The following is a 12153-nucleotide window of genomic DNA, read 5'->3' on the forward strand; positions in this document are numbered from 1 at the left end:
TGTTAGTAGTTGCTCTCAGACTGCTCTGCAAAAGATACACCTTATTTTAGTTCTGTCCCTGGCAATGGAAAAACCTCTTAATAGTCCACATTACAGCTTTACAGTTTTTCTAGTTTATGGTGAGATGACCTGAGGATCTGATTTCCTGTACAAGACGACTCTATAATCTATTCAGATCATCCTGACAGGCCTATATACTAACAAGCTTCAGAAGGTGTCTTCAGATTTCCAGCCTCCACATTATGATTAGCCACGGACATATGGCCCCACATGAGCTGCAAACAAAATCTTACAGCTGGATAACCTACTACCTTAAGCCCAGGTTATCTTTCCCTTTGGAACTCAACAGTCTGGGTTAGAGCAAAGCATCTTCAGGAGACTGAACTCATATGTATCACAGTCAAAGGAAACAAGACATGAAGGCAAGTAGCAATGCTGTGGTTCCTAAACTGGCAAGAGGGCTGACAGACAACTGTGTTTTCACATAATCCTAATGGACGGTGCCACAGTGGCATTGTCATTCAGGGAACACTTTGTGTCTTCATGTCAATTCAATCCAGAGTGGTATGAAATTTAAAAAGCAATGTCACAGCCATTACCTCTGCCTTCAAAATGGAAAAAAAAAGATGTTAGTGAGTGTCCACAGGATGGATAGAGGAAAATTCTGCTTTGTTATTGTATTTGTGATGTAAACAAACCCACTAAAATTGGCCAACTTTACTATACCATCATTAACAAATTATTAATTAATTACCAAATTAACAAGGTAACATTTCCTTCATGAACTTTTTTATATACAGTTCACAACAATACTGATTTATTAATTGACATTTTGAATTGCGGAATTCTTTTTACTTTAAACAAGCATAATTTTTCTAACAAAGAAAATACAAAACAGGTAACAATGCTATAAAATAACTTTTGCAGAAGGTGTAACATCATGTCATGGTCAATTTATCTAGTCAGTTATCCCTAGCACTGGAAAGGAGAATCAGTCTATACAGCCCTAACATATCCCCAAAGCCACATCAGTGTCACCATGGCAACATCACAGGACAGCTGTGTCACAGCCACAGAGCTACTTGCTCCTCTGGCCAACCCAAGGCTTGAGTGGGACATGCCTTTGTCCCTCACAAGTTTTTTCCAACCACAGCCTCCAGCATCCTTTATATTTGCTGCTCTTAGCTAACAGGTCTGGATGCGTTCAGCACTTCCTGTCCTCCCTCTCCCATCTCTGATCAGTGACCAACTTCTTAAAACCAGAACCATTACTTTTAATCAACTAATCAACCTGTGTTATGGATACTTCATGGTAACAGAGATCCTATTGTGCCATGTTTTGGGTTTTTTTGGCAGTATTTGATCCTACTGTCTGCAAGGTACTCTGGAGATGTCTTTATGCATAAGGGAGCTCTTTGGTATCCTGTCTACATCCATCCACCCTGAGATCTATGATGACTCTATGCTGGTTGTTCTGTGATGTTCTACTCTGTCCTCTGTTTGTGCAGAGTGGGTGGTCTGGGGGATTAATTTCTCAGTCTTTGAAAGGTTTGGGATTTCAGAATCATCATATTTTAATTGCACCCAAACTAAGCATTTTATTTGCCTTGTCATTTCCTGGCTTAGAAGAAGGAAAAGCTTGCTGCAAGTCAACTTTACAGAAGATAGAACTATCCTGTTTGTTCTTTAAACTTGCTCTAAGAATTATGCTAATGATGAGTAATCCTTGGCTCATTAAAAAGCAATCAAACAAACCAAAACACAGAATCCTGAATAGCATGTGGTGTAAAGTCTTCAGTAAATACACATTGCTAGGAACACAATAATCTATTTGTAGCTGCAACTGGGGGAAAAGGAGTAGCATCTAATTTGGATAAAAGTATTTAAAAGAAAGCTATTATTGTGGTTTTTTAAATGTATAGCTGTTTCCTTGTTTCAAATTGTTAAATGAAATGCAAAGCCTCATTATATGCACTTGTCAACTGCAGAGCGTTTGTTTTTTGGTCCTGATTCATTAAATCATTTAAACAGTCCTCTTCAAAATTAAACTTAATTAAAATTAATTAAAGGAATATTTTTTTATTCCTAAGGAATTTCTGCTATTTATGTAAACTGTGTTGCTATTTCCCACTTCCGTGAAACGAGCAAGAGAAGACAAAACACACACAAAAAAATTTACTCTCTCCTAGTGCTTTATAAGAATAACTGAAACCCTTGACAGCACAGGTAATAAATTCACACCAAACCCTCTCATGACACATTCGGCACTCAAAAAAGATAATTCCAACAACTTGCATTATGACTATAGTAATGGGACAATCAGCATCAAAAGATAAAATTGTTTGTTGTCTACAATTTTAGTGCTGCTTTATGATGTTGAATAATGATGCACCTGAACAACCTTTGGTCAGCTGAAAATTACTTAATATAAGCCAAGACAGCTGACATTTGCAAGACAAGCAGTCACAACTCTGATATTTTGATGTCACGTCAAAAATATATCACTGTGTTGTAATTTTAAATATAAAAGCATTATTTACTGACACAGGCTCCCAGAGGAGACAATGTATTTCTTTAAGGCAATATATTCTCCAGTTAAAAGCAACACAACTGGAAAAACTTCAATGCATGTAGGTACTGACTTAGATGACCTACCTCAGCATGTTATGTTAAGCATACAAAAGTCACACATAATCGACAAAAATATGGGGAAGTCCCTGGACAGTTGAAGACACAGAATTCCTCTAAAGAAAGACACGATAAATTAAGGGCTGTGAATTCGCCTGTGGCAGAGAAAAAATCTGGGAAAAACTTTAATAGAAAGGGTCCCTGTTCAGCTTTTACATCGCTAAAATACGCCCTTTGCTGCCACCGCGTGGGCCCTGCAGCAAAGCACTAGGGATGAACACCTGGAATACTTTTTCCATCCCTTTGCAATCCTGTCTTTCCTATTTGAATTTAAAAAAATAATAAAATTTCCTCCTTTCATTTATGCTTCAAATACAGCCTTACATAACTAAGCTCTGTTCCTTATCTGTTAGGTGTTACTTGGCTCAAAGTCACTGCTGAAGTTCAAGAATCTAAATTACTTTAGTTAATAAATACACAAGCGTCTCAGTTTTGAAATAAGTATTCAAAAGCACTTACAAAAAAGACTTACAGCACCTGCATTTAACCCTACCTGTTCAGATAGAAAGTTAATTGTTGTTGCAACACTTCACCAGGTCAAGAGCTAGTTGGGAGACTTAAGCAATAGCCTGAATTACTTGTCAGCTGTCAGGACAGTACTTACATAAAGTACATAAGGCCTGAATCTCATGTCTATAGGTAATGTTTATTATTAAAATAGATGGTGCTCTGATATAAGATGGCTCCAGGTTGCTGGGCAGGTGACATGGGCATGTCAAATTAAATACATGCCCTTGATCTGAAAAGTGTTGCTTAAGTGTGACTACTCCAGGCCCTGGACACAACACAGGCACTTTTTAAACTGTGAAACCTTCCATCCACACCTGCACAGCAGATTTATACTAAGCACATTTATTTGAACCTTTAACAACAGGAAAAAAGCTTCCTCTCCTGTGCAACCATGCTGGAACTGCACACCAGCACACCCTGCAGTGTACAGGATGACGCCAGCAATGGGGACATATGGCATTGAAACATGGAGTAGATCACAATGATGCTGATGTCCTCCAGCAGGGCCTGTGGGCATGTGCAAGAAGAGGTCGCTGGAAGCATCTACAGGTTTGGTCACCCTACCGCACAACAGAGGATGAAAGGTTGAGGGGGGAACAACTCTCTCTACACTACTTTTGGCTTTTTCATGGAGAGAGACCTGAATGCACTTTGGAAGCTAGGACCATTCATTATTTTCAAAATCCTAACAACTATCACCAGCACATTACAACCTTTAAGTTTAATGAAGTCCTGAACTACTTTTTCTATTCTTTCAACTCAAGCTCCAAAATAACAAACAGAAATGGCCAAATATGGGAGGCGAAGTGCAAGAAGAGTATTTCATGTTCCACTGGAGTGTCTTGAGACAAGTCTTCCAGGCATCTTCTGCAAGGGGGCAGAAAACTTGAGTGTGTTCGGTGGCACTACACCAAATTTGCCAGAACCGTTAACTTATCTATCTAAAAGCTTAATACCACTGCCATGCTGATTGTGAAAAATGAAAGCCATGAGTCCACAGACAAAGGCAGAAATCAAATCTCTTGCAAGGTAGCACAGAGTATCTGTTAAAAGGAACTAGGGAAGGTCTTCACATAGGAGAGTACTGTGGAGCTTGGCACCCAACTGGATACGGATGCTGTGAATTGGGAATCACTGGGAAAGCCCTAAGAATTCCATAGTCCAACACTGCTCCAGCTTCCTCCAAGCAGCAGTCAGAGGATGTTTCTGATTATATTTGTCCCTTTTTTTGTTTTTTAACCAAGCAATACCATAAAATATAATAAATTTCTGTTATCCTCATGTTATCCTTGTTACCATTCATGATATGAACTCCTGTTTGTAAAATGTTTTAAGAAATTATTCCAGCTAGGTGATGCTGACCCTAGCTTTCTAGAATTTCCCCCTGCAAAACAGTTTGCTTGTTTAATCCTCTGAGGGCTTTACTTTGGCACACTGGGCTCTGAGCTACTTTTGCACATACTAGGTTTAAATTTGCTGCAAATGTTCAACAGCACTGCTGTTTATTATTTAACTGTTTCTAACAGAAACCTTAGTCTTGGCCAATGCTACTGGTCTTGTCCAATAACTGTGTGTTATTAATAACATCCCATACCAGGTAGTATAAGTACTTAAAGGATCCAATTCATGTATTCAAAAACCATTAAGGTACTTGGAGAATGATCTTCCACTCAGGACTGTATGAACAGGACCATACTGTTCAAGACTCAGTCGGGGGATCACACATATGGCCAGTGACCCACAATGTCACAGAGGGGTTGTGCAGTGACCTCCTGAGATGGACAGACAGATGGCCACCCAGTCTTCTTGTGGTGCATTCATAGCCCTAACTGTGTGACTGAATGGCATCTGAAAAATGTGCAGCCACCATTTATTGTCATTTCTGATCATGGTGTACTGCCACCAGTTCACATGCATCATCCTCACCCGCTGACCACTTGCAATGCTCTGGTTCAGCTTCCAAGAAAACTGTTCTCCCCTCTTCAGAGTGCTGCTTAAAGAAAATGTTACAGTGAGAGGAGCTGAGACAATTCTGCAGAAGAGAAACCAGCAAAAGTAGAATCTGAGCACTACAAGAGAGCAGTTGCTAACTTTTTTTTTGGCCTATAATCATAGAAAAAAACCAACCCTATTCACTGTATGCAGGCCTGTGTTGATGGCAATAGTGCTGAGTATGAATTAGGACCTCCAAAAAGGCTTGCACAGCTATTTTAAGGTGGATAAAGGAAGGAGGGATTTCAGTGATGTGAGGGCAAAGAATAGTTTGAAGCAGGCAAAGTGACAGATTTGCCATAGAGAGACTCTTCAGATGCAGCTAGCCGCTTCCTAAGGCTGCCTGGACTTGCTGTGCAGAGGACCACTGTGTACATGTGTGATGGACCACTGTGGACAAACATGATGGACTGCAATGTGACAGATGTTGTACTTTTATGTTCATGTGCACAAAACCACCACAAAACCACCAGGTCAGCAGCAGATCCCTGGGCCAACGTACACCACATTGCTTTGTATCAGACAGAAGCTCTCTTGCGATGTACCGTATCACTGGGTAATCTAGATACAAACCCACTGAAAGGATGTAATTGGCAGTGCCCTTGTTATTAGTTCAAAAACTTAAAATTCTGAATTACAGAGGAAATTCAATGGCCTCATTCCCACTGCACAGTTCAGACCCTGGCATCACACAAGATAATATTTTTTTCTGATCACCTACAATTGTTTTTATTGTTTTCCAAGTATTAAATCTATTCCGAAATAAATCTCTCCTTAATTGAGCATAAAGCAGTACTTAAGGTTACTCTGACTTTTGCAGAAACAGCTTTTTCTGTGTTGTTCTCACAGCAGCCTTGACCAGGCCTGCCCTCTCTACGGCTGTTGCTCTATTCTGCCTGACTCATCCTGCTATGCTCCCCAGGTGTCCTATAAGCCTAAACATGAATAACTGCAGAACCTTTCCTATCTCTGGATCATTTTCATATTTATCCTCTCTATTCCACATCTTTTTTGCAGAGAAGGACCAGCTAGACCAAACACCTTGTTTCTGAATCTTGTGCCTCAACCCTGACAGGCCTTCACATGGTTATACATGCTGAGCCTGATGTGAGCCCTGTGCCCAGCTGGGCTTCTGTTTACTGTTTCCAGAGATGAGAAGCAGCAAGAAATAATAGCTGCAGGCCACTCTCTGACAACTTTTCAGACATGTTTCCTCACTAGATGTTCAGCTCTGACTACAAGAGCAATGACCTAATGCACAGTGCATCGGTGCCATAAACTGTGAAATATCTAAAAGGAAATGTCACTGGCAAAATCAGAGAGACCTAAAATTTTAAAAGATACATTCTAATGTGTCACAAAAAAATTCACTTCAAAATAGTAACCCAGCAAACAGTTCCATAATATATCACAGAATCACAGAATCTTAGGGGTTGGAAGGGACCTTGAAAGACCATCTAGTCCAACCCCCCTGCCAGAGCAGGATCACCCAGAGTACATCACACAGGACCGTGTCCAGGCGGGTTTTGAATGTCTCCAGCGAAAGAGACTCCACAGCCTCTCTGGGCAGCCTGTTCCAGTGCTCTGCCACTCTCACAGTAAAGAATTTTTTTCTGATGTTTATGTGGAACCTCCTATGTTCCAGTTTGTACCCATTGCCCCTAGTCCTATCACTAGGAATCATTGTAAAAAGCCTGTCTCCATCCTCCTGACACTCGCCCTTAACATATTTGTAAACATTGATGAGGTCGCCCCTCAGTCTCCTCTCCTCCAAGCTGAAGAGACCCAGCTCCTCAGCCTTTCCTCATAAGGGAGATGTTCCATTCCATCATTTTTGTGGCTCTGCACTGGACTCTTCAAATAGAAGCAATTTGTTCAGCTTTTGCTCTTCCCAGCAAACCACAGTCCTTACTGCTATGGTTTTTTAAAGGACACATTAACACTTTTTAGGTTTGCCACACTAAGACGTGTGCAACGTCTTTGAAAACACTTCTAAAGAAACTCCTAATCTTGGCAACTGTAAAATATACTTTCTTATAGATGGTAGCATGACAGAGCTTTACAGCACTCCTGACACAGGTTTCTCCAGACCTCAGCAGGCCATTTGCTTCTGCTGTGACCACTGACACTGGCATGCACATGCAAAACACAGGATCCTCCCATTCATGAGCCACAAATAGGTTTTCACTGATGAGACCAAACATCTGACATAAAGGAACTTGTCAGAAACACTCTCCTGCCAGCACACAAGGGCAAGTTCAATCAGACAAGGCAAGAAGCAAACACATGAAAAAAATAATGTTTTTTACTCAGTCTCATATACAGTAATTGTAAGGCTTTTATTGCAAAGATGTGTATTCTGGATGCTGTGTTTCATAGGAGTCATAGGCACAAAGGTCAGCATGACTCTACAAAGACTGTAACCTCCATGCAGGCAGACTGATCTTTGCCAGTTCCTCTGGTGTCAGCCATTGTAGTAGGGCACTGTGGCAAATGGCACAGGCAGAGGTGTGCTTTTGCACAGAAGTACAAACCATCAAGCAAACAGCTTTTATAAGGATCACATTTACTCAGGAAAATACAATCCACTCCCTGAAACACTGTGTTATGTGCAACATGAAGTAGCTGGGTTTGATAACGTTTGTTGCTGAAACCTTCTTTTCAAAAGCACTACACATTGTTCAACCTCAACTTTGAGAGGACTTATCCAAGGGCTCTGCTTGACTGACAGCTGACATTGTTCAGTTTGAGACTGAAACTGTTTGTCCCTGTCTGCTCCCTACCTCTTTACTGGAATGGACACCCAAAATTGTAGTAATAAGCCTTCAGTCCACTTCAAAAAAGCAGTGTGATTCCTTAAGCATGGCATGGTCAGCTTCCCAAAATGACTGCAACAAATCTAGGGCTGGAGAACAAACTGCAGGAAAGGGGAGGCTTCAACCCCCAGAAAGCAAGAGGGCAGATTGACTGACACCAGGTATTTTAGTACTAGGCTGTGCTTGTTTCCATTAATGTGGATGCTGATTGCCATGCAATCTCATCAGTGCAGCTAATGGAAGCCTGTAACAGATATGGGGAGCAGGAATGTTGACAAGGACAAATTAACTCTGATTTCCAGACATGATTCAAGCTTTCCAAATAGTTAATGATTTGTCTAACAGCTAGTCATGGTTTATGAAGCATTAGAAATACCAAATATAAATCTTAACATAATACCAATAATAGTATGACTAAGTAAATAGGAAAGCCAGAAACCTACAACTCTCCTACCCTCCTTATTTCAGGATTGAGTATTCTGCCTCTTATTGGATGCCTATTCATATTTACCACGTCATTACTGTGATCATTTCCTAAAACACTTGGTGATTCTGCTACTTTACCAGCCTTGCCCAAATCAATACATTTAATCTTCATGTCATGATCTCATGACTAGCTCAGTTGGTCTGTGCTGTTCATTCAATGGGGTCCAGTCTGCTTCCTACCTATTGGCTTATGTCACATTGTTAACAGGATTTTAAACACTGCATATTTTTGTTGACACACACAAGGTCTGTATCACACTGCACCAGGGCCCATTAAATAACTCTTCATCACACTCTGTTGGTATGGCTCTGATACTAAGAACAAGTAACTCAATTATTTGTACTGTTCTTCAACTCATATATATTTATATATATATATTTGGTTTCTTATTCCTTGCTAGAAGCTGCTCAGATGCTATCTTGCCTTTCATAAACAACATGACTGTGGGTTTTTTCTTCAATTAACTCATTCTGTATATATTAGATGACTAATCATGTAGGTTTTCTCAGGAAAATCAAGACATGAAAGGTATTCCTTTTGAGATAACAGGAGAAAGCAAGTCGTCTTAGGCTAGAAAATTAATATTAAAAGCTCTCTTTGAAACAAATTCAGATGTAACAAAAAGTTAATCCCTTAGGCAACCACAACTTTGCCTTGTTTTAGCACCTTATGGAAAGAAAAAAAAATGTTTAAGAATATTTCTTTTTAAAACTGGGTCATCAGTTATTATTGTACATAACCAAAATATCACTATACTACATGTTTGTGTTTTGAGTGGGAGATTTCCCACTCACTGTATATATAGATACAATTTTTAGTAATGCCCTGTTGTAATAGTTGCTATCATTAGTCTAGGACCCCACTTTTTCTAACTGATACTTTAATCCTCTTGGCCAAGTAACCAATTAAATTATTATTCTAACTAAATTCAGAAAGCAGAGGAATTAAAAAAGATAGTGAATACTAGTATATTTAGATTTTGGTAAGCTCTTGTGCACTGTAAAGCAGCATAATAAGAAAAGTTTCCAGTAGAATATATTCTAGAGCAGAAGAGACAAAAATAAACTCAGTAACCTACCTCATATTTCCTGCCATAATGAGGAACAGATTATAAATGTGAGAAAAAATGAAGAGGAAGAGGATGGTACTGAAGAACATAGTCATCCAAGACCCGTGGTCCTCTCGAAACATTTTCAGACGGAGCAACTGACCTGTGGTATGAATATTATGAGAAAGCATATTTTAGTCAGTCAATAAATGCATGGTTACACTACAGCAAAACCCAAATAGAGCACTAAACTGTATTTCTTCTTATATCCAACTATTCCACTGTGTGAGGGAAGTTTTAGTATCATGCAGCCAAACTGCTCTTCTGTAGTTCATCATGAAAAGATACGATTGCAACAAAATTATGAGGCTGCTTCCCACAAATCGATGAAAAACTGGTTTGGGCTTCTACAATCAGAATCACTAGGATGGAGGTCTGCAGGAGTCCACATCATGCCTGTGGTACCTGACCCAACTGCAGTGTGGTGTTATACATACTACATGTGATTCTGCATACTGGATAAGCAGCTTTCAACGTTTCCTTGTTTCAGCCATTAATATCTCTACCCACTGTGAGCTCCTGCTGGCACAGCAAGCTGAGCAGCCATGCACAGATGAACATGAGTGGAGAACTGAACTATCCAGGAAAAGAAGAAAAATTACCTTTTTTGTTTATTCTTTCATGTGAATTAGTTCCATCAATCTGCTGACCCTGAAGCTCAATGAACAGCAAATGCCACACATATGTGCAAGAATGGGAAGGAGTGATGGATTGGAAGGGTAACTGTCTAAACCATCCCATTTTCTAGAAAACGTTACATCCCAACACTCCAAAACAGCCACAGCAGGAAATATCTCATTGAATTACTTTAGACCTCAAGGCAAGAGCCACTTCTTAGTAGCACCTGAGAAATGTTTTGAGAAAGAAGTCTATTTATAAATTTTGAAATGTTGTAAGTACCTTAGGCTGTGTGACATTGATTATTTGTTGCCAGCTATTTCTTGATAGGTAGCAAAAGAATAACTAAATCTTGATGGCTGCCCATCTACTTCCACTGACTTTTGACAGCATCAGGTCAAATATTGTATGATGTGATAATAGTTATCTCATAATATGTCATAGAATAATTGAATCATAGAATGGTTAAGGTTGGAAGGGACCTTAAAGATCATCAACCCCCATGCTATGAGCAAGAACACCTCACGCTAGACCAGACTGCACAAAGCCTCATCCTACCTGGCCTTGAACACCACCAGAGAGGAGGCTTCCACAGCCTCCCTATTCCAGTGTCTTACTAGCCTCATGGTGAAGAATTTCTTCCTGATATCTAACCTAAATATAACCTCTTTCAGTTTAAAACCGTTATCCCTTGCCATATCACTGCCCTCTCTGCTGAAAAGCCTCTTCCCAGCTTTCTTGTAGGCCCCCTTCAGGTACTGGAATTCTACGAGAGAACTTCTGTGACATCATGGACAAATCATTTATACTCTGTGCTCAAGTCCTTGATCCACAAAGGTGAAGAATAGTATTTTTCTCTTTATGATGTAGATTTTTGCTACATTCTACCACAAAGGCCACAAATTTATTAAGCCTGTAAGTAGTAACATGAAATAAATCATACCACAAAACAGAATAGAGCTTATGGCCATATGCAGGATGTAGTTACTATTAATTTCCTAGTCAGGTAGGTACAACAAACGTTGTCACTACATAACAGAGAACTGAACATACCCTAGAATATTTGAGCTATGATTGTTCCTCACAGTAATGTTCTTGAAACTTCAGAAATCTAATATTACAAGTTAATCAAAGCAAGATCGATCTTATATGGTCCTATCCTCACAAGTCTTATGGCAATACAACACTCTCCCCATCCTGTTTTTTTTTTTATAGTTTATACCTGGTTTTAGTAGTTCCTGCTTTTTTAAAGGCTATTTACGTGCAGTGATTAATGATCTAAATAGGAGTGGGTGAATGATACTGGAAAGGAGTAGAAACATTTTTTCAGCACTTGGCTCCCAGCAAGAACACCACCTAACATGCCAGATGGGATTTCAAAAGGGCTGTGTACTACCAGACAATATTTAACATATTTAAAGCAATATATTTAAGAGCAATATAGTTGCTACAATGGTAATTTTTATTATTAAGGTAACATCAGAAAGACTGATCAACTACCAAGCATTTTACTAAACTAAAATTTGTCAAATGCTGAGTTATAATGCCTTGCTGTGACATCACAAAATAAGCTTCTACAGTCTTAATATTTTTTCACCATTCCTACATAAAGAAAAATCTCCATTCCTTATGCACATTTTTTCTGTATCCTATCTCCAAATGTTACACAATGAATATGAAATACAAAAGGGAAAAAAGAAAGCAACACAAACAAAAAAAAACCCAATAACTTACAAAAAAATTTACTTTTTAAGAGATTCTGAGAAAGTTTACAGAACTTTACAATTAAGTTCAAATGCTAAAAAATGTTACTGGTTCATACGTAATTTTCCTTTTCATGTCTAAGAAAACTTCTGTGTGAAGTATTTGAAGCAGCAGTAGGTCCCCTGACATACGTTATTTGCTTCCCTAATTTCATTAGTAAATCAAATTAC

At 39.2% G+C, this 12153-nt stretch overlaps 1 protein-coding gene across 5 annotated transcripts in view; it reads right to left on the reverse strand.

Annotated features, from left to right (window-relative positions):
* TMEM117 (transmembrane protein 117) overlaps nt 1–12153 on the reverse strand; it is a 219234-nt gene that overhangs the window by 163499 nt on the left and 43582 nt on the right. For all 5 annotated transcript variants that reach the window (XM_051641503.1, XM_051641476.1, XM_051641495.1 and 2 more), the window contains one exon: nt 9572–9704. In XM_051641503.1, coding sequence (XP_051497463.1) covers nt 9572–9704 — 133 coding nt within the window. The remainder of the gene's footprint in view (nt 1–9571; nt 9705–12153) is intronic.

This window comes from Apus apus, chromosome 1 (assembly GCF_020740795.1).
Source record: "Apus apus isolate bApuApu2 chromosome 1, bApuApu2.pri.cur, whole genome shotgun sequence".
Classification (NCBI taxonomy): domain Eukaryota; kingdom Metazoa; phylum Chordata; class Aves; order Apodiformes; family Apodidae; genus Apus; species Apus apus.